General features: G+C 36.8%; 6 protein-coding genes across 14 annotated transcripts; 2 read left to right on the top strand and 4 right to left on the bottom strand.

The window, feature by feature from the left end:
* The first annotated feature begins 318 nt into the window (after positions 1-318).
* LOC105676426 (zinc finger and BTB domain-containing protein 14) lies at positions 319-6,279 on the top strand. Of its 4 annotated transcripts, XM_012374296.2 has the most exons (7): positions 320-568; positions 909-1,216; positions 3,318-3,559; positions 3,659-4,180; positions 4,279-4,386; positions 4,471-4,635; positions 4,739-6,279. In XM_012374296.2, the coding sequence occupies exons 3-7, from the start codon at positions 3,323-3,325 to the stop codon at positions 5,123-5,125; spliced, it is 1,419 nt and encodes a 472-aa protein (XP_012229719.1). In that variant the 5' UTR covers positions 320-568; positions 909-1,216; positions 3,318-3,322; the 3' UTR covers positions 5,126-6,279. The 4 variants fall into 4 exon arrangements, with proteins under 4 accessions (XP_012229720.1, XP_012229719.1, XP_012229717.1 ...); XM_012374297.2 differs by lacking the exon at positions 909-1,216 and having other exon boundaries at positions 319-568; XM_012374294.2 differs by lacking the exons at positions 320-568; positions 909-1,216 and adding an exon at positions 1,548-1,884.
* Positions 6,021-8,411, bottom strand: PCNA (Proliferating cell nuclear antigen). Of its 2 annotated transcripts, XM_012374300.2 has the most exons (5): positions 8,016-8,411; positions 7,628-7,793; positions 7,402-7,546; positions 6,514-6,786; positions 6,021-6,403 (listed from the first exon to the last, which is right to left on the bottom strand). In XM_012374300.2, exons 1-4 carry the CDS (start codon positions 8,234-8,236, stop codon positions 6,533-6,535), a joined length of 786 nt encoding a protein of 261 aa, XP_012229723.1. In that variant the 5' UTR covers positions 8,237-8,411; the 3' UTR covers positions 6,021-6,403; positions 6,514-6,532. The 2 variants fall into 2 exon arrangements, with proteins under 2 accessions (XP_012229723.1, XP_012229722.1); XM_012374299.2 differs by having other exon boundaries at positions 6,021-6,786; positions 8,016-8,410.
* Positions 7,212-19,127, top strand: LOC105676427 (eukaryotic translation initiation factor 4E-like). Its single transcript, XM_012374298.2, has 5 exons — positions 7,212-7,320; positions 17,249-17,425; positions 17,888-18,069; positions 18,152-18,469; positions 18,603-19,127. The coding sequence occupies exons 1-5, from the start codon at positions 7,297-7,299 to the stop codon at positions 18,715-18,717; spliced, it is 816 nt and encodes a 271-aa protein (XP_012229721.1). The 5' UTR covers positions 7,212-7,296; the 3' UTR covers positions 18,718-19,127.
* Positions 8,782-12,617, bottom strand: LOC105676422 (uncharacterized). Of its 3 annotated transcripts, none has more exons than XM_012374287.2 (6): positions 12,450-12,617; positions 10,989-11,651; positions 10,421-10,917; positions 9,741-10,302; positions 9,234-9,620; positions 8,782-9,117 (listed from the first exon to the last, which is right to left on the bottom strand). In XM_012374287.2, exons 1-6 carry the CDS (start codon positions 12,456-12,458, stop codon positions 9,052-9,054), a joined length of 2,184 nt encoding a protein of 727 aa, XP_012229710.1. In that variant the 5' UTR covers positions 12,459-12,617; the 3' UTR covers positions 8,782-9,051. The 3 variants fall into 3 exon arrangements, with proteins under 3 accessions (XP_012229710.1, XP_012229709.1, XP_067207138.1); XM_012374286.2 differs by lacking the exon at positions 12,450-12,617 and adding an exon at positions 11,976-12,343; XM_067351037.1 differs by lacking the exon at positions 12,450-12,617 and adding an exon at positions 11,730-11,756.
* Positions 13,008-16,666, bottom strand: LOC105676424 (histone-lysine N-methyltransferase SETD1B-like). 2 transcript variants are annotated; one of them, XM_012374288.2, is made up of 6 exons: positions 16,435-16,666; positions 15,446-16,108; positions 14,867-15,363; positions 14,360-14,780; positions 13,917-14,237; positions 13,008-13,806 (listed from the first exon to the last, which is right to left on the bottom strand). In XM_012374288.2, the coding sequence occupies exons 1-6, from the start codon at positions 16,444-16,446 to the stop codon at positions 13,741-13,743; spliced, it is 1,980 nt and encodes a 659-aa protein (XP_012229711.1). In that variant the 5' UTR covers positions 16,447-16,666; the 3' UTR covers positions 13,008-13,740. The 2 variants fall into 2 exon arrangements, with proteins under 2 accessions (XP_012229711.1, XP_012229712.1); XM_012374289.2 differs by lacking the exon at positions 16,435-16,666 and adding an exon at positions 16,324-16,344.
* On the bottom strand, positions 18,486-21,966 carry Fadd (fas-associated death domain protein). Of its 2 annotated transcripts, none has more exons than XM_012374013.2 (5): positions 21,813-21,966; positions 21,247-21,649; positions 20,193-20,393; positions 19,965-20,095; positions 18,486-19,778 (listed from the first exon to the last, which is right to left on the bottom strand). In XM_012374013.2, exons 2-5 carry the CDS (start codon positions 21,572-21,574, stop codon positions 19,647-19,649), a joined length of 792 nt encoding a protein of 263 aa, XP_012229436.1. In that variant the 5' UTR covers positions 21,575-21,649; positions 21,813-21,966; the 3' UTR covers positions 18,486-19,646. The 2 variants fall into 2 exon arrangements, with proteins under 2 accessions (XP_012229436.1, XP_012229437.1); XM_012374014.2 differs by having other exon boundaries at positions 21,732-21,952.
* Between the last annotated feature and the right edge of the window lie 102 nt (positions 21,967-22,068).

Here is a 22,068-nt window from a genome sequence, read left to right as displayed (position 1 = left end):
TCGCCAAATCGAAGTTAGGTGCGGAAATATAGCGCTGAAAGCGTGGAACATGATGCAGATGCAGGGCGGGAAAAAGGACGCGACGCCGAAGAACGTCGAGATGCATTCTAACCCCCTTCTTGTAGCGCCGGCAGGTAAAAAGGCGTCTCCGAAAGCGTCTCGATCAGCGGGCGCCGCGAGATTGATTATTTAACGGTAGGGAGGGTGGCGAGAGAGAAAGCGCGACTTATCGCCCCCGTTGCAAAATGGGTCGTCGACGCAATGCGGTACGTCGCCGCGCACCGCACAGATACATATATACACACACACGCACATACACAGCGCATGTAGGTATACATGTGACCAAGGAAATCCTGAAAATCGAACAATTCCATCACCGACGCCATCTTCGGGCACGGACGACATCGATCGCAAAACTTCCACGAGCTGGATGACAAAGCCCGAAAGGATCCATTATAGATCCTTCGCCGCGTCGTGTACGCACGTCTATCGCAACTAGTCGTGTGCAACCTCTTAACATTGGTGACACAGTGTTCAGTAATTTTACCAAATATAATCACGTCCACAGGTAATATTACATTTGTAAAATTACTTTATGATTTAAATTTAATTATAGTGGATGCTGGAATTTAGCTGGCAATGTGATTCAACACGCTTAAACGCGGTTCTTTCACAACTCAATATGTCGAGAGAGAGAGAGAGAGAGAGAGAGAGAGAGAGAGAGAGAGAGAGAGAGAGAGAGCACGTTGCATGTTGCATATTAATTTCGTAATTATTAATTTCTTGTTTTTACCGCATTAACTCTATATTTAACGAGATATTCTAAAAAAGAATCAAGATTACAAACGACTCCAAATCGATCTGAGATAGCGAATGCTTTCTTCGAATAATTTATTGAAATTTTTTAGAAACGAACTGCGAGAACCCTCGTGGTTAGTGGACAAGGCAGATTCCTCGTCTGGACAGTAGATCATCAAGCGACAGATAATCAATACCTAGCGATAAATCGGATTGACATTCGCCGCTCCGACATTCCGCTTCTACAAGATAAAAGCTCTCGAGCGAGGAAACGCAGCTGCCGGAAGCAGTGGGATATCAACAGGCATCAAAAAGTCGGCGGACGCGATCGTGTAGGATCGCGCGGCCGCGAGGTCGGTCTCGCTGTTGGCGCGACCCTCGACGGGTCTCTCGAGTCGAGTCATATCTACGATCGAAGGTACAGCCGAAGCGGCGACGGCGGCAGCGGCGGCGGCGGCAGCGGCGGCAACGGCAGCGGTGGCGAGGGTCGCCTCAACAAGGGGGTAGGGTCGCGGAAAGGGTACCGGCAACGCGGGGAGGGCTGATAGAACGGACGCGCGGGAGGGGGGGATCGTCGGGAGGGTGCATGAATCGTCGTGGAGCGGGCGGATGGACGGACGGACGCAAACGCTGAAATCAGCTCGGGCGATCGATGCGATAAATGGATGCGTGCGATTGGTAGCCGGGAAAATCGATGATGAACACAGGGGGGCACACTCCTACCTCTACCTCTCTAACCGGCGAGAGCCGGCGAGCCGCCGAGCCACGGCCGCACCGCACCGCGCCGCACGGCGCGCGGAGAGGATGGAGCAAAGACCGAAATATCGATTTTTAGGCCCCTACGCGGCGGTTCGTTCGATGCTCGTATCTGCCCCGTGCCCCCGTCCTGTCCGCGCCAAGCGCCTTTCAAAACACCGACGACGCGCGCGAGATACGCCGCGCTCGTGCACGCAGCCCCGTCTTCGTCGACGTTACCGTTGCTCTCGTTGCCCATCGCACGTTGCTTTTATCGTCGCGTGAATCGCGCATTCGAATAGATCGTCGGAGTGGATCCAGAAATCGTTACTGGTGCGCCGATGTTCTCAGGTAAATCGCGACAATGGCAAAGACGACGTCTGGCTGGAGATGGGTAGAGAGAGAGAGAGAGAGAGAGAGAAAGAGAGCGATATATAGATAGAGAAAGAGAGAGAGAAGGGGAGCGATCGAGGGCTCGTCGCGACGCATTCTCTTCTTCCCCGTGGATGATTCATGAGTGATACGACGCGTGCGGACGTCCGTCAACGAGCATAATCAATGCGGTTCCTCGGTGCACGGACGCGGTCAAGTGTTTCCGATGTGTTCGCGGAGTAATAGCACACGCGTTCCCGACGTCGCGAGAGGGTGCGAATGATAGGTGTCGGGTATCGTTCGCTAATAAAGGACGGCTGATCGACTCTAACTTCCTGTGCATCCTGATTGAGTTTGCAAATTTGATTAACGCGCGACGAGACACGGAGATCGCAGGGGAAATCGCGACGGTCAAGAGAGAGAGTGACACCGCGCGCGAATTATCACGTTGCGCGACTTATCGGCCTGCATTGATCTGTATACGGGCGGCGACGACGATGACGACGACGTAGCGGATCGTAGCAAACGTGACCGAGGAAGCACAATTGACAGTTCAACTCGCGAATAGAGGATTAACGTTCTCGCACACTCGAGTATTATAGTCGCCTAGAATAATATTTCTTCGATCGATTTGGAGCGATTTGTAGCTTTGATCTTGCAGCACGGAGTGGCACGGACCTTTCGACCTTTGATGAACTGCGGTAAAAAGATAGAGTCAATATGATAAAAAGAAATCGCGTTTTGTTTTCTGTAGATCACTCGAAATCGCAGATCATTCGCTAGATCGCGACGCTTTTTGCGAGATGATGGTAGACGGATCATGGCGAGAGGGCGATGTGTTAGCTTCTCTCGTCTTTGCAGATAATTATCCGCAATCGTTAATTGCGATGAGAGATCGATACAAGAAAGAATGCGCAAAACGACAAAATTGGCGAAAAGTGATTCGTTGTTGCAATCTGCCGAATTATATAATTTAATCGGTTTATTATCGATTTATCAATAAGAGTATATTGCCGCGCAACAGGCTCGTCTCGTAACAGACACATTAAAAAAAAAATTTCACAATTACATTACTAATAATAAATGTCATCTCTGACTATCAGTCAATGTTTACATTGCGTTTGCAAGTAATTATTAAGTAAGTTAAATTGTTAGCGCAAAATAATACTTTTGATAAAACCAAAATTGTGAAGATCTACATTATTTAATAATCAAAATTATGCAACATTGGGTTTTTAGGCCAAGACAGATGATTTATATTTGCAAATATAAACATGCATTAGTAAATAAGCACTATCGTCTGCTTTGGCCTAAAAGTCTAATGTTGTATGATTCTTAATAATTTGGAATTTTCATATATATTATAATTTACATTGCTTTTAATATAAACATATCACTTTTGTCTGATACAGAAAAGATGGCCATCGCCGCCTCGGAGAATTATCAACTCAAGTGGCACAGCTACGGAGCGCATCTGCACAGCTCCGTCGCGACGCTGCTTCACTCGGAGTCCTTCGCTGACGTTCTACTGGCTACATCCTGCGGCCGGCACGTGGCGGCTCATCGATTCGTCCTCGCGGCTTGCTCGTCGTATCTCAGTCATATTTTTCAGACATGCCATTTCGGCGCGAACACCAATGCTCCGATAATTGTGGTTGGTATCGAATTCACCGAATTTTTTATCGTTATCATTCATTTTACTTGCTATCGCGAATCCATTGTCAATTCGAAACGGTATTATTCTGTGCTTTAGGTGTTGCCCACAGAAATTGGATACCGCACGCTAAAAATCCTGATACAGTACATGTACAGTGGTGAGGCTACCGTGACGAACGATCAACTGGAGGGAGTCTTGAAAGCCGGCGATATATTGCGTGTGCGTGGACTGTGGAGATCGAACACCGGCAGCAACAAGAAGGAAAACATACAATCGAACAATCAGAAAATCGAGCGCGACAAGCGGGAACCGTCGCAACTCACCGGTCAGATACAAAAAATCAAGCTGATACAGCCGACTCCGGAGAAGGTGGTCGAAAGCACGCAACAGACGGCCACGGCCTGCCAAAATAATGTACAGTCCCCAAAGCCGGTCGAAAGGAAAAGCACCGAGAAGAACGAGGAAAAGGTCAACGAATCTGAAACCAAAAAAACCTCAGAAGAGAACAAAAATAATGAGCAGACCAAAAATAAGGAGAATCTCGAGACGAACGGAAAGAAGAAGAAAAGCGTCAGCAGCGACGTCGAGTCGAATAAGTCGAAGAGTGAAAGCGAAAATGTGAGGCAGTTCTTTAGGTTTAGTTGTAGTAACGCTGTAAAGAAGAAACGCTCTAGTTTGACAGCATGAAGTTTAATATGTTCTTTCCTCCTTTCCAGACTGAATTAAACTTAGAACTGCTAGTGAAGGACGAGCCGATCGATTGGGAAGAGTCGATCGATCCGTCGGAGTCGCTTACGATAGACCATGAGATCGATATAAAACCGGTGCGTAAAATAAGGATGATCCACTCACTTCTTTTGATATCGTGAAGCGATTGGCGGTGATAACGATTTCCATTCTCTTTGCAGGAAATCGTACACAGCGCGGATGAGGATGGAGATATGGAGGAGGAGGAGTATACACCACTGACATGCGACATGTGCAGTCAAACGTTCAACAGGCCGTCGGATTGGGTGAGACATATAGAATACACGCACGCTGACATGACTGAAAATCGGAGAAAGAAACGAAAAGTAATTATTAATTCCTCATAATACAATACGATGCACGTGTACGATGATACGCAGATATTATGAAAAAACAAAAAAAACAAAAAAAAAACTACTTGGGTTTCAGGACGACATGAGCGATGACAGCAAGGACTTCCCGCCTCTGAAGTGCGATCTGTGCGGCAACATGTACTCCACGCCGCAGGAATGGGTGCGCCACATACAGACGGAGCACACGGAGGAGCAGTTGGCCTTGATGAACAATTCGGCGCCCCCTAAGCCGAAGAGGGTTCACAATCACCAAAAGTTATGTAACATATGTCAAAAGGAATTCCCGAGTCACGCGTCGATGGTGATCCACCAGAGAACGCATACGGGCGAGAAGCCTTTTCTCTGTTCCTACTGTAAAAAAGGCTTCAACGTAAAGAGCAATCTACTGAGGCATTTAAGGACACTGCATGACAAATATGTACATCCCAGCTTATACGGGAGCAACGGTTGTAAGAACACTTAAAAGCCCTTCTCTTTCCTTTCCGATGCGTAAATCTGTTTCTGTTCTGCATATAGCGTCTCAGTCGTGGAGAGACCATACAGCATCTTATGTATATTCAATATTATGTCTATGTAGACTGAATGCGTATCTATAACGTATAAAAAGGATGCCAAATCAGAGCAAGATGTGTGGTGACAAAGTAACCGATTGTAAGTAGAGAGCTGTGTGAATCTCCACCGGAAAAGCTAACTGAGCGCATCTTAAAAATTTACAATGCATATTGGAGAGAAATCTATACAAACTATTTTTTCTAAAAGGTAATAATCTCGCGTTCTTTATAATATAATAATCTTCTTTTTAATAATGTATAAAATAATAGAGCTCTCCTCTCTCGTTAAACAGTTTTCGATTGAGTTATGACAAGAAAGCAATACCAGGGCTTTAATACCAAAGAGGCTGATTAATATTGCCAAAAATGTCTCATTTGGTTGTTTTTAACTTTCTTTTCTTCACTTCTAATATAGTGCACGCGTAAAAAAAGTTATTTATTTTATTTAAAAAAAAAGAATTTAGTTAAATACAAAGGACAAATGCTAATGACTTTATCTTTTAGAGATCTGTCGAGGAGTGCTTGCATGTAAAATAATTCTATAGTATAAATCAATATTTAACAATTATTAACTTAATTATTTAGAATAATTATACGAAATCCAAATTATGTAAGATTTAACTGTATACTTCTAGGCTATTCCATCCAAGATAGCCCTCTTATTCCCTCAGCTCGTAAGTTAATTATGTATTTTTATATTAAAGTAGCTTATACACACAAACATATAAAAAGTAAGATACTTGCATTAAGCAAAACTTAATTTCGATCTAGGTTAGGACATAAGAGTAACATATAATATATTCAAAATTTATCAAATTTTTTGAAAATATATTGAGTTCTTCTTACATATAAAAAATAATGCGATATTATCAAAATACTGTCACAGTCTCTGGAACAGTAACAATGTGAATAATAATTAAGAGGATGACACCATTTTGCTATACTAATCATTACGATTGTGTCACTCTACTATGAATTTTAGTGTCAATTCTGCATTGCGCTAGCACTGTGACGAGCCAAATAACTTTTAAATGTAAAATTAAAATAATATATTACCTTAAAAGTACTTCATATTTTGCCTTACTTGTACCTCAATATTGAATAATGGAATATTTAGTTTTCTCGATTACTAAAATATATGTACGACATTGTTTCCTTGGAATTAAAATGTCAAGCTATTTAATCTTTTTCTATTGAAATAAATATGACAATGTCAAAACTAATGCTAAACAGATAAGACTTTCCAAAGCAATCAATAACGTAATACGGTATCGGTAATTATAATTCATTGTATACGAACTTTTATTCTTATCGCTATTTTAATTTTCTTCCTCGTCGTCGATCTTCGGCGCTAGATAATACCTGATGTGTCCAATATCGCCGATCTTATATTCACATACTAAAGGCACATCGTCGGACATAGACAGTTGAACTTGATTACAAAGTGGACCAGCCTTCACAAAACAATTCAAATAACGGCAAGAAAATGTTAGCTTTACTGGCTCTTGCATGTTAATTATTACTGCTTCCTCTTCATTATCTGCGTCTGCAGTCTGTGCTAATTTAACATTGGCTGCAAAGAAATAAAAAGAATATATTAAATTACTTATGACATGCACTTGAGATGTTCCAACATAAATAGCTATTCCCTTTTATTTCTTGAATTAAAGGAAATAAATTAAGATAAATAAAATTTAGATTTAATTATTCAAATTGAAACTTTATTAATATAATCATAATTTAAGAAATAAAAGGGAATAATTTATGATAGAACATCTTATAGCATTATTCATAAAATATAAAATTTTCAATTTTCGCCTTTGTATAAACGCGTTTAGAAAATTTACTTTATTTGTTATAACTGGACAATCTAAATGTATTTAGATTGCAAATATTTCCAAGAAGTGATCTCAGTGTTGAAAATATAAATAAGAGAGTATACACAACATGACCTTTACTCAAAGGAAAGATAAATATTTTAAGTATGTTTCCAGTTAATAACGCTTATTTGAAATCAACTCCTACAGTCAGTTTCGATCTACTGTGCAACAGATACCATACGTGGCGAGTTTCGATATCGAAGATGCTGACAGTACATTTCACTGGTGTAAGTAAGAGGACATACTATATAATATATACATTATATCGTTTATCTATATATATATATTCCTAAAAAATATGAGCTTACCTGAACCGTAATCACCAGATGCGCTGAATTTAATACCTTCCTTAGAACATGCAAAAGTTATAGATTCTCCAAACTGGCTCAAATCTCTACAGATTCGAGTAAATTCTGTAGATGGCATCTTCACGACACACGAGTACGTGGTTTCCTATAAAAAAATAATAATTAAACAATAGCAACGATACGCGACTCAATATAGTCTCATTATTCATATGTAAATGAGTCTCACAGGAATGCCAAGATGCTCCTGATCCATGTTAATCAATTTCATCTCGTATTCAGCAAGCTTATCCTTGTTCGGTGATTCAAATATAAAAATGATAGATTCGGGATTATCCCATGCCCTGAGGGTCACCGTGTCCTCCGCACCAGCGCATCGCAGAATCTTTGACATGCTGAAAGCATTTCATAACAATTGATTATACGTACAATCTCACAAAGATTACCGTGGCAATTTTCCTATTTCAGATGTCTTTCAGATCTGTTTTCTCTCGCCTTAAAGCTCAAGATATATACATATCTATTTTACTTTAAAGTAGAGGAAGTACAGTCGAAAGTAACAGATTCTCTTTGTTTGCCGCCCGGTATATAACCTTTAAATTGTCATCGCGGCTCACCAACTGATACTCATGCCCATCGATAAATTCCGGTCGCAACGGTACTTGTCGAAGCCGTCGCTTCTGAGATTCAGAGAGACCAGAGAAACGTGCGCGTTGTCCATCGCCTGGACCTGAATCCCGGAATCGGAACATTCGAACGTTGCCTCGGTTAGAAGATCCTTTACCGCATCCAACACCTTCTTCAGGATCGCACTCTGTGTGAGACGTGCCTCGAACATCGTGCTGTTAGTCACTCGTCTGCTAGTGTCGATAAATTTCGATATTCTCGAGTACTTCGAGCAGCCAACACGAATTTCGTAGAAAACCCCGCAATTTGCTTTCCAGTCGAAGCAACAAGTATTCTCGCAGCTTCCTCGGACAACAATTACCCGCGCTTTTGTAGCTGCCTATTGAAGCGGAAATAGGTGGCGCCTTTAAATTATCAGGGATGCATTTCCGGTATTTGAATATGCAACAAATCGCGACGCAATACATTATAAAAGAGAAATTCTTTCAGTTTTTTAATGGTTATGCGCAAAAAAGAATTATTATTCGTAGAATATTAGATGCTATATTTTCGCAATATGGTAAGATTAGCTCCTAATTATAATTGACATCAGTTTGTGGACTCGTAACATATAAGTGGAAGATAAATCTAACATTTGTTCAATTCCTCGTATACAAATTTGTTTATATATATATATATATAATATATATATATATAAAAGATTATCGAATAAAATGCTGACATAAACAACAAACAGATTGATCACTGCAGAGAATATACAAAATAATAATTTTAATGGTATAATAACTTACATAATTTTCTAATCTTTTGCAAAGCCTGGTAGTCATTAAAATTCAGTTGAAAAAATGATAATTACAAAATGCTTAAACACGACTATAATAATTGCTTATATTACTATATTAAATACATGCAGTCTCATTTGTTTATGTTAGGTAATAAGTAATATTTACATATTACATACGAAACTAACTTTTATAGAAACTGGATCAGCGTAATATGAGTCTACTGAAACGATATATAAATCATTCAGCGTTTTAAAAAACTTAAATCGCCTGTCATGTTCTCCAAATCGCTGAACATTTGATCGAGATGCTGAAATAAGAGAAAGTATATCAAATGTTTGCATCTGGATTACTGAATAATTAAGTTAGCATTTTAAAACAATATATAAAGTAATTATTGTAAATAATTAATCGCACTACACTTACATCGGTTGGTTCTTCGTCATCTTGTGCTTCCGACGGTTTTTCACTAAAAATTATATTTTCATCGTCATCGACAGCTTCATCGTTGTCGTCATCATCCTTTTGGAAGTCATCTTTCTCTTCTTCATAATCATCATTTTCATCCGGTTCTTCATCGTCATCAGTTTCATCCGGTTCTTCATCATCGTCGTCGTCGTCGTCGTCATCATCATCATCATCATCATCGTCGTCATCGTCCGAACGGATATTATACGACATGCCCACCTCCTCGTAATCCAGGGGTTCCTCTTTAATCTGTGTAAGAATGATTGTTTTTTCGGCAGCTTCTGTCTCAATTGGACACGGCGGAGGAGCTTCCGATGCTGAAGGTATTTGAAAAGGTTGCGATGTCTACAAAAACATAAATAATATATCCACAAATATTATTACATTTTTATGAAAAAATAATATGAAATAATTAAAATTTACACAGATGCAATGAGTATCATAACGTGGTTTTATATTTATTACCCAAGGTTGTTGTTGTTGCTCTTCTGCTGTTTTAGCTGAAGTAATTGAAGCTGGTGGTGCAGATGAAGGAGAATTCTTGTTTTGCTTTTGAGAAGAGACTGGAGAAACCGATTTACTTTTTGTTTGATTTGAATCATTTTCCACTCGCTCTTCCACTCGCTCTTCCACTCGCTCTTCCACTCGCTCTTCCACTCGCTCTTCCACTCGTTTTTCCACTCGTTTTTCCACCTTATCTGTGTCTTGTTTCGTCGGCGATTTGTTCGCGTGATTAATTTTATCTTCTTGATTTACTTGATCAACATTATTCTCTTCCTCTTTTAAGTCTTTAATATTAGACTTCGATTCAATATGATTTGCATTTCCTTCCGTTTTCACTTGTGTGGCATTATTTGGCTCCTCTTTTACTTTCTTAACATTAGGTTTGGGCTCTCCAGGAATACAAGCGTTACCTCGCAGTCGTCTAAACTTGACAATAATACCCCTCGTGTCCCACATCAATTCATGTGCTTGTTTGTAAGCTGCTATTGATTCATCTACGCTATTATATCTTACAAAAGCATATCTGCAATAATATAAAGACATCGTATCGCATATGTACAGAATCATAAAAAAATAATAACCTCGCTACAACAAATATAAATATAAATTAACTGTATACATGTAATGTATGCATAACTTACCGAGTGTTCCTCATCTTTTGCGCATATCCTACTACTAGTACAGCTGTTGGAAATTTGCTTTTTAGCTCATTTTCATTAAGGGATTCAGGCAAGTTTCCTATATATAAAGTATAAGGATCTATGTCTTCAGGCATTGGATTATCCTCATCTCTCAACGACTTTCTTTCAACTTTTAAGCTTCCGCCGCCAAATTGAACTTTTTCCAATTCCTTTATAGCATCATCAATATCCACATTTTTTCCCATTTCGATGAAACAGTACCTCGGTCTACTAGGATTTTGAAAATGTATGTTCTGTATACCGGAATGAAATAATTTAACAATATCCTTATTTAACTCCGGATCAGGAAATTTAATTATTAATTCCTGCGATTTAACTGTCGTATATTCATTTTCAACCCTCAGAGCTCTCTCTGCATCCTCCTTATTCCACGGTCTACTGCGATAGCTTTGAGGCATTGGCTTTCTTTGTTTCTTCTTCTTTACTATAACTTTCTCCTGAAAAATTCGATCATATTAATTATACTTGTAACAAGCTGATATGATGTTTAAGGCATATTAATTAGTACAATTTTCACATCCTGATCCTCCGTTTCTTCACCATGCCTGCTGTTCACGATTCCTGGTGGAATGGGAGGTATGGAATGATTAGGTAAAGGAAGGGCCATATGATTTATTATTGCATCATTCGTTGTTGCGGTATAATTATTTCTTTGCCATTCTAAACCAAGACCACCCGTCAACGTTGCCCCAAAATACGCAGCTTGCTCAAACTGACCCTGTGACTGTCCAAACCGCACCAGTCTTCTATTTTTCCAGTGAAAATTATTCCTCTGAACATACATATTACTTCTATTGTGAGTAAATCTTTCCCGGCGTACATAATTACCTCTTAGAGGCATCTCTCTTGAAAATCCATCAATCTCCCGAGGAGTTGGTGGTGGCAAAGGGGATGTTTGAGGTGTTATCCATTGCCACTGAGCATGTGGATGTGGCCATGCTTGAATAGGAGCGACTTGGGAAGGCACTGGTCCGAATACATGAGGCGGAGGTGGGACTCCACTTGGTGGAGGTGGTATAGGAGGTAAAGGTGGCTGTCCCGGTAGAGGTTGAGCAACAGTGGAAGGAGTGTGTGGCGAAGTATAGTTGGCATAGGCAGCATCATATCCAAAGTTGATAGACAAAGGTTGCTTGATAAAGGTTCCTTTAGCTTCACTGTTTTCTTCCGATACCTAAGGATCACAAAGTATGAATTAAAACGGGAAAAGCACACTGCAACTTAGAATATATACAATCAAAAGCTTTGTTACGGCAGAAATCATTCTCTCATGCGCACAATATCAGAATCGAATGTAAAAATATTGTCTAGTTTTAACAAGTTAACCTAAAATAATGTTGTCAGAAAACAGACAAAAAAAAAAAAACAACGCGTCACACTACTCATCACGTTATGACAACACGAGAAGTCGGAGCCTCTCTTCTCTTTTCTTTTAACAGAAATCTATTCAAAATTGAGACACACAGTATCACTTTTAAAAAGTATGCCTAGACATTACCGCGCGCTTCATTACTGCAGACACGTTAAATGTGGTCCGTCCTTACAAGGAGGCAACGTTTCCCAAATTACAACGTAAACACATCGTTGTGCAAGCATGTATACGACAAAGGGAGGCGTCAGGGATGCCAACCCTCGCACGATGTTTTTTCCGGGATAAATAAACAAAAATGACCCTGACCCGACGACCCCGCAGTGCGACGTAAAATTACGTTATGCAACGTGCATTATTTTACATAAATGCGAACGCATCGCATTCGTTTATGCTATCCACAGTGTTCACAGAGGCACTGGCTTCATATTTCTCCTTTTTTCCGGCTATCGATTTGCAACGCGTCGCGCACACACGAGATGAGCGCAGGTATATCAATTGCGAGGAGCACGAAAACAAGATGTAAATGAATGTCAGAGAATCATGCGACAAATGCCGAGAGATTCAATCGAACATTACGCACAGACATTATTCAATACGTACCCTCCTCATTGTTATTTTTTCATATCACGTTAAAAGGTTTAATCGCACGTGCTACGATTTCTAAATTTGAAGAACGTGAAAAAGCGCGTTGTTACTGAATACTGTTATTGCCACGCACGTGCGATCGATTGTCGATTTCAAGTTCCCATTTCGATCACGATACACCCGCGCGTGCTGTCGTGTTCGCAAATCAATAACTTGGTATTTTATTGCGCAACTTTGCGTGATGTACACAAATAAAACGTAATTAAATCACCACTTGTGCGTTTGTAAAGATAAGTAATTTCATCGTACGATTAATTGTACTTATTTAATATGTGGTTTCTATAAGCGCAATATAAATTTTTGAAAAGTTTTAATCGAAAACCAAACATGCATGTGTAAAATTAACGCTACAAGATTTGGAGGAAAATTTCGCGAAAAAAATATTCTCATAATGTAGAATATACGAGACGTCATTTTATTATGTTTATAAAAAATGACAAGCTATTGTCTATTCTCAGATTTGATAGAAAATGTTCATTTTCTATCAAATCATCATTCAAAAGAATCGTAATGTTTAGAGTAACAATATATATTCCATTACATAAATTACAGTTTCAAATATATGTCATTTGCTTTGTGTATAATATCGGCAAATATAATATATTTATTATTCAATGTGCATTATTCGTAAAGACTTTTTTGAAGAAGAAAAGATCGCTGTTTATATGCCTCATATATAATTTAAAATAGGAAAACCGAAAGAAAGATACATTGCGGGAATATGCGATAAAGAGACATTTTATATATTCAATATTAAAAATATTGTAAAATAGAAAATATTACATAATACGATTGATAGTACAAATACAATTATATATAACCAAAAAGGTTGACGTAATGCTTTTTTTATTTCTAAATTTCTGTTACGGCTCTAAAGACAAAATTCTCTAAAAAACAGATCACATTTGCAAGAAATTATCATAATAAAATGAAGAATATAATCCAGATGTTATACATAAAATATACATAGTCACACTAATAAAAATTGGTAACACTGATTACGTCGGTCATGTAAATCTCTCATTTAGAGTCCCATCTAAATGATGGTGCTTTGATGTTGGAGTTTGCGCGTCATTCTAAAATCTTCTTAAATACGACTGTATAATTGCTTACACTATTATATTAAATACATGCAGTCTCATTTACTTACATTAGGTAACCAGTAATATTTACATATTACATACGAAATTAAATTTTATAAAAATTGGATCAGTGTAATGCGAAATGTATTGAAATGATAAATTGTTCAATGTTTAAAAAAACCGATGTCGCCTGTCATATTCTCCAAGTCGCTGAACATTTGATCGAGATGCTGAAACAAGAAAGTATACATAAAATATTTGCATCTTGATTATTAAATTATCAATTTAGTTTAAAATGATATGTAAAATTAATATAAATAAATAATCATGTTATATTTACATCTGTTGGTTCTTCGTCATCTTCTGCTGTTTCGAACGGTTTGTCACTGAAAGTTATATTTCCATCATCATCAATATTTTCGTCTTCATCATTGTCTTGGAAGTCATCTTTGTCTTCATCATCATCAGTTTCTTCCAGTTCTTCGTCATCGTCGTCATCGTCGTCATCGTCCGATTGGATATTATACATATCCACCTCTTCATAATCCAAGGGTTCCTCTTTGATTTCTGTAAGCATCATCGTTTTCTCGATAGTTTCTGCCTCAGTTAGACACGGTGGCGGAGCCTCCGATGCTGAAGGTATTTGAGGAGGCTGCGATGTCTACAAAAAAAAACAGTAATAATATTTCAAATATGATTACATTTTCATAAACAATATACAAATTAAATTAAATACATATAAATGCAATATAAAATGTTGTAAGGAGATTTTATATTTATTACCCAGGGTTGTTGTTGTTGCTCTTCTGGTGTTTTAGCTGAAGTAATTGAAGTTGGTAATGCAGAAGAAGGGGAGGAAGACTTGTTTTGCTTTTGAGCTTGCAAAACCGGTTTGCTTTTATCCGTATCTTGATTAATCGGCGATTTGTCCAAGTGATTAATTTTATCCTCTTTTTTCACTTGATTAGCATTATTTTCTTCTTCTTTCAGCTTATTAACGTTAGACTTGGATTCAACATGATTTGTATTTTGTTCCTTCTTCACTTGTGCAGCATTATTCGGCTCATCTTTAATTTTCTTACCATTAGGCTTGTCAAATCGTCTAAATCTAACAATAATACTCCTCGTGTCCCACATCATATCATGCGCTTGTTTATAAGCTGCTATCGACTCATCTACAGTATTGTGTCTTAAAAAAGCATAGCTGCAATAAAATATAGACATGATATTATACAAGAATAAAATTTAATAATCCCGCCATACAAACTACAATGTGTATGCATAACTCACCGTGTCCGCCGTATTTTTTGCGCGTATCCAGCATCTACTCGTGCGGCTGGAAATTTACTTTTCAGTTCTTTTACATTAAGGTATTTAGGCAAGTTTCCTATATATAAAGTATAGGGGTTTATCTCTTCAGGCAAAGGATTATCCTCATCTCTCAACGATTTTCTTTCAACTTTCAAGCATCCAATGCCAAATTGAATTTTCTCCAAATCTTTTATAGCTTCATCAATATTCACATTCTTCGCCATTTGGATAAAACAGTACCTTGGTCCACTCGGACTTTGAAAACGTACATTCTGTATACCGGGGTGAAATGATCTAACGATGTCTTTATTTAGATCCGGATCAGGAAATTTAATTATTAAGCTCTGTGCTTCAATTGTCCTATATTCGTTTTCAGTCTTCAGTGCTTTCTCCGCGTCCTCTCTATTCCACGGTCTACTGGGATAGCTTTGAGACATTGGCTTCCTTGGTTTATTTTTCTTTACTATAACCTCCTCCTAAAAAATTTGATTATATTAATTACATTTTGTAACAAACTGTTATAATTTATAACTGTTATAACTTGAATGTATTTATTACAATTTTCAAATCATGATCTTCCGTTTCTTCATTATGCCTACTGTTTATGACCCCTGAAGGAATAGGAGGTATGGGATGATTAGGTATAGGAACGGCCATATGATTTATTATAGCATCATTCGTTGCTGTAGTATAATTATTTCTTTGCCACTCCAAACCGAGACCACCTGCCAATGCTGGGCCAAAATACGCAGCTTGCTCAAATTGACCCTGCGACTGCCCAAACCGCGCCAGCCTTCTATTTTTCCGGTGAAAATTATTTCTCTGAACATACATATTGCTTCTATTGTGAGTAAATCTTTCGCGGCGTACATAATTACCTCTCAGAGGCATCTCTCTTGGAAACGTATTAGTAATCTCGTGAGGAGTTGGAGATGGCAAAGGGGATGTTTGAGGTGTTATCCATTGCCATGGAGCTTGTGAATGTGGCCATGATGGAATAGGAGCAACTTGGGAAGGCACTGATCCGAATACATGAGGTGGAGGTGGGACGCCACTTGGTGGAGGTGGTATAGGAGGTAAAGGTGGCTGTCCTGGTAAAGGTTGAGCAACAGTGGAAGGAGAGGATGATGAAGAATAATTGGCATACGAAGCATCATATCCAAAATTGATAGCCTCCTGCTTGACTGAAGTTCCTTTGGCTTCATTGTTTTCTTCTAGTATCTAAATAGCAAAAATTTATGAATTAAAACAAGAAGAATATATTGCAATTTGTAAATTTTGCAACATATACACCAAAGATCTGATTTGTTAAAGTAAAAATCATTCTATCGCGACTACAATATTGGTACAATCAAGCATGAAAACATTGTTTAGCTTTGACAAGTTAACCTTAAATAATAATATCAGAAAACGGAAAAAATACAACGCATTACAACCATTATTACGCTAAGCAACACAAAAAAACGGAGTTTCCTTCTTCTCTTTTTAAACGAAAGTCTGTCTCAAGGATATAATACTATCTCTTTAAAAACAAGCCTGCATATTACCGCGCGCTTCATCACTGCAGACACGCTTAACGTGGTCAGTCCTTATGAGGAGGTAGCGTTTCCCGAGTTACAACGTAAACACATCGTAGTACAGGCATGAATAACGAGCGTACGACGGAGAAAGACACGTCAGGGGTGCCAACCCTTGCTCGATGATTTTTGCAAGATAAATAAACAAGAACGACCCTGACCCGATATCGCGGTGATCCTACGTGAAATTACATTACATAAAGTACGTATGTACAGCGTGAACTCATGACATTCTGTATTTGTCCACAGATAGGGGCACTAGCTCCCTATTTTTCTTTTTTTTTCGACTTGCAACGCGGGCGCAGATGTATCAAACAGGACGGAGCATGGGAGCGAGATATGAATGACTGTCAAAGAGAATCGTATAACAGTTGCCAAGAGATTCGATTAAACAACTCGGAAAATATTTATTATTTACATAACCACACAATCATCGCGTAACACAATTTCGACCGATAATCTTTTATATCTTCACTGTTCTATAACACTTGTTTGCTTACCGATAATATTTTAATTGCAAATCATTAAAAAAACAAAGTAATTCGAATTTTAGGACTGCAGGCATATAAAAAAATCAACTCGTAACGAATTCTTATTTATATTTGAATGTCCGTTTCCGCTTTGGTTGCACACTTTCTACACTTTACATTTCTCTCTCTCGTTCGATAAAACTTAAATTTACAGCCTACGTCACATATTTTGAACGTAGAAAGTGCAACTAACAGACGGACGGATTCTTTTCTTTTATAAGTGACTCATCGCACAAGGCGCGTCTACATTGCAGGAAGCGAAACGAAGTAGCAACTGTCCATTCCTTCCCGATTTCGCCCAGAAGGAGCGAAGTCGAATAGAGCGCCAGCGGAGAGCGTGGATTGATGCCCCTGCTGCCAGTTCACGGCTTCCACGGAGCGAGCGTGCATATTGTAGTGACATGGCTACGAATATTTCGGATGAAATCGAGGTATTTCAGTGTGAATGTAACAATCGCGTTGCGTATCTCTATGCAAGAATGCCGGTAATCCGCGAATATAGGCGAAAAAAGCATTCCAACGTCGCATATAACAGCATAATCCTTTTCAGAACTTTCCATATCCTTCTCCCTTCGCGTCCCTCCCACGTTACGTTTGTACAGCATGTAGAAAGTGTCCTAGAGCCGCAAAAGCTGTAACGCCTTTACGTTCGCAAGTGCCTTGCACCGGCAATCGCTCGTCGATCTATAAATAATTCGCGTTACCGGAAATATATGCGAAGATTGCGAAATACGGTAGATTGATCGAAAAAAAATGTACACGGTAGTAACGATTGTTGCTAGGTTAACAGACGAAAGGTCATTCGCGCAAGTTTTTCGTATCGACACAATTATGTCCGGTCTTGACACGATTTTACATGGCATCGTATAAATGATACTAAATATTCTTTCTAGGACATCGATCGGAAGCAAAATACAGAAGTAGCAAACACCGATGAATTCCCGCCTGAATACTTAATCAAGCATCCGTTGCAGAATACTTGGACTTTGTGGTATTACGAACCTGACAGGAATAAATCATGGGAAGAGAGGCACCGGGAAGTCACAAGTTTCGATACAGCTGAAGATTTCTGGAGGTAACTATTCTTTGATGTGTAAAAAAATGTATCTACTAATTACAGAATCTGAATTACAACAAAGAAAACTTTTTATGCGCAGCTTGTACAACCACATAAAAACAGCGTCTGAATTAAGACAAGGTTGTGACTATAGCATGTTTAAGCAAGGAATTCGGCCTATGTGGGAAGATGATCAGAACAAATGCGGTGGACGATGGATAATAAATCTAGATAAGAAGCAAAGAGCTACAGACTTAGATAATTTTTGGTTAGAAATTTTACTTTGCATGATTGGTGAAGCCTTCAATGAATACTCTGATGATATATGCGGAGCTGTAGTAAATGTCAGGACAAAGGGAGATAAATTATGCGTTTGGACGTCAAATGCGGATTCTGCAGATAGTGTTATGGAAATTGGGTAAAGAATTAAGCTATTTGACTTTTGTATATATTATATTAATAGTTATAACTTAATATTAAAAGACACTTTAATATTTTATATATAACGCTTTTGAATCATTGATGTTATTGATATGTTATTTTGATTTCAGCCGCAAATTAAAGGAAAGATTGAGGATCACATCTAAAACAATGATGGGATATCAAGTACATAAAGATACTATGGCAACAACTGGAAATCAAACAAAAAATACTTATACACTTTAAATATTGCCAAATTCATTATGATATCACCTTTAAGTTGTTCATTAAGACATTAATGTCAAAAATTGCCGGACGACATATTAACAATATAATTGGAAGTGTTTGTTTGCATTATGTTGAAAAATTAAATCTTGTTTTCGAAAGCATGTTATGTCGTTTGTAGCCATGTTTTCGTAATAACGACAGAAATTAAATGAAAACCAATAAATATATGATGAATCGAAGTAGATTGATATCATTAACATAAAAATTAGTTTATAATGCAGTTTTGATATAGTTTACGAAAGATACGCGCGGGCTGCTGTATTTTTCTGTAGTTGATAACATGATTGTATGATTGATACATTTATACTTAAATGTAATTTGTGGAATTTCATTTTTCAACAAATAAATACATATATAATTTCTTGTAATGCTTCTCTATGTACACCTGTTAACTCTTGCCTTATGGATATTGGGAGCCATGCTGAAAGTCAATCGTTTTTATTTTTTTTTATTTTGATCTTTCACCAAATTCTAAAAGGCTTGATGCTTTCTCATTAATATTCAGCAGAAATAAGGCTAAATCGACCTAATATCTGCAAGACAACCGTTAAGCATTGGTTGTATGTATTAACAGAAATTATATATGTATTTAATTACTTGATATTTAGCAATAATTTTTATTAAAATACAGCACCCAGCTCTATTTTCTAGTACGAGCTATTTATAATATTAAAATTGTTTAGCAAATAAACTGTTTTTTTTTTTTTTTATAAATATTAATAAAATATACTTGCATCTATGTGTATACATATTTTTTTACATAACCTGTGACTTTTAAATAATTGATTTATCCATCTTGTTGTGTATTGAATTTTTACTTTTATAAAATATTATATATCTTCTAACAGTATGATTAATAGTATCAATACAGGATACTATCAATCTTTTTACATACTAGTTTTCCATGTTAAATCTTCTGTTAGTTCTTTAAGATCTTTACGCCTTCCTTTTTCTAAAGCACGTATTAAATTTATTGCCCATTCTTCCGTGTTGGATTGTGATATATAAATTTTCAGCATCTGTAAACCATTTTAATAGATTTTTTATTCATTTTCAATTCATTTTTAACTAGTTTGTATTATTAATATTACTGGCTCATATTACAAAATTAAATTTTAAATTTTAGTTATATAAGGTACAACTTTCTATATAAAAATATATAAAATTTACACACACACATACATTTAGTATATGCAAAATCTTACCTCATAACTCTGTTCTTTTAAATCAAAAGGATATTTACTTTGTATAGCATCAATTTCACACTCTCTAATTTCTAAATGTCTAGCTACATTCCTCCAAGATCGACCCAGCCTATCCTTAAGTTGTAGTAACACTATAAAAAAAAACATACAAAATAAAAGTACAAAAGTACAAAAAAAAGACATACAAAACCATATATATATATATAAACTTAAAATTTTCAGAAGTACCTGTTTGTTGAAGCGATTTTCTTTTATCATCAAGATTATTTGTTTTATTTTCTTGAGAACAGTGCAATGTTTGTGTAATACGATTAAATGACACAGTTTCGCTATGCATTGATGATTGAGGTAAATTAGAACATTCAGGCTCTGAGGTTGTTCTTTGATTTGTTTCTACATTTTCTGCTCCTTGTGACGACCCTGAAGCTACTATAAAAATAAAAATTAATTTAATATTATTAATAGATTCAGAAAATAAAAATTATATTGCCAATATTAACAAATTAAAAATATGTACAGTTTCAAAGTAAATTTATTATGAATTTGTATTATATGTAAATTTTTCAGTTCTCAGATTTATATTGCATTACTCTTAATATTAATAAAACAAATCAATTCTGCACAATATTGTACATAACAAAGTTTTATACATTAAAACTACCTGACCATTCTTACTATAGATTATTCAAAGAAAATAAAATATACATCAAGATATATAATGATGTAAATATCATAAGAAATATTATTAATAAAAGAAATGTCTAATTGGGTTTTCTTAATAATAAAATTATAACAAAAAAATGTAATAGCTGTATAAGCCCAGAGCCAGGTTTTGGTTGCTCAGTAAAGTGTATTTAAATAAATCAGTTATAACATACGTTTTGGCCCATTTGTTTTGGCCATCCTCAATAAGAGATACAAAGTAAACAGAACGTTAGTAAAATATAATAAATATACGCATAAGACGCAAGGTTGTCGAAGAGTGGTTACAAAAATTATTCAGAATTAAAAAATTGTACATTCTCTTACTTGAGTGTCGGAGTTATAAAAATTAGCAAGACAGTGTGCAAAGGTCCCAAAGGGTAACCTCCAGTAAAAATCAACGGACAAACAAATTAAGAAAGTCAATCCAGTATGCCGAAAAATTGTAATACAGCAGCAATCTAACATCTTTTTTTCTTTTTTTCAGAACTATATTATAACTGATTTATTTAAATACACTTTATTGAGTAACTAATACCTGGCTCTGGGCTTATATAGCTATTAAATCATAAATACTCACTTTCATTATGTTGATACATATCACATAAATGTGATGTAGGCACAGTCTTCAGCCAATTCTCATAATCGAGCAACTTACTTTCCAAAGCTGACTTCCTAATAAATAACTTTGATATGCTTTGCAATTCTTTTATATTCTTATAACTGATAATATCGCGTTTTTCTAATAATCTTATAAATGTTTTAAGGTCTTTTACACTACTTAATTTGCGTCTTGAATCAATCTCATGTGCATAATTTTGTTTTAGTTGATCCAATATACCACAGTCAATAAAAGGTTCTGCTATACTAAGGAAGTCTTGACGGAGTAAGCTATATTGCTCACACATCTTGCCCTCATACAAGTTTTCACTGTGCGTAGAAAATACAGACTTTCAAGGAGATTTTCACGGGAATACCCAAACCTGTAATATGTATACATATATATATATATATATATATATATATATATATATATATATATATAAATATAGATAAAGTTATAACCTAAGAAAACATTGGATGGAAGAAATGCTTCAACCAAACAGCAAAGTGGCACATCAAGTAGTCTAAAATACTAATACTTACATTAAATATACATTTTGTTAAAATAAAATTTTGCAAGCTTATACAGATTGTATATTTTACAATTAGTGTGTTTAACAATATACATTTATCAACACTATATACTTCCATAAATTTAATTATCTCTTTTCTAGTGTTAATTTATATTATAAAGTTGGTAATAATAAACTATGAGTTAAGCCGAGAGCACAAGCTTTTACATAAAGCATAACGCATAAGCATAAGGAAATTGATTGGTCTATATATAAGCATAAGCAAA

This window comes from Linepithema humile, chromosome 3 (assembly GCF_040581485.1).
Source record: "Linepithema humile isolate Giens D197 chromosome 3, Lhum_UNIL_v1.0, whole genome shotgun sequence".
NCBI lineage: Eukaryota > Metazoa > Arthropoda > Insecta > Hymenoptera > Formicidae > Linepithema > Linepithema humile.
This window is presented reverse-complemented; position numbering and strand designations above follow the sequence as displayed.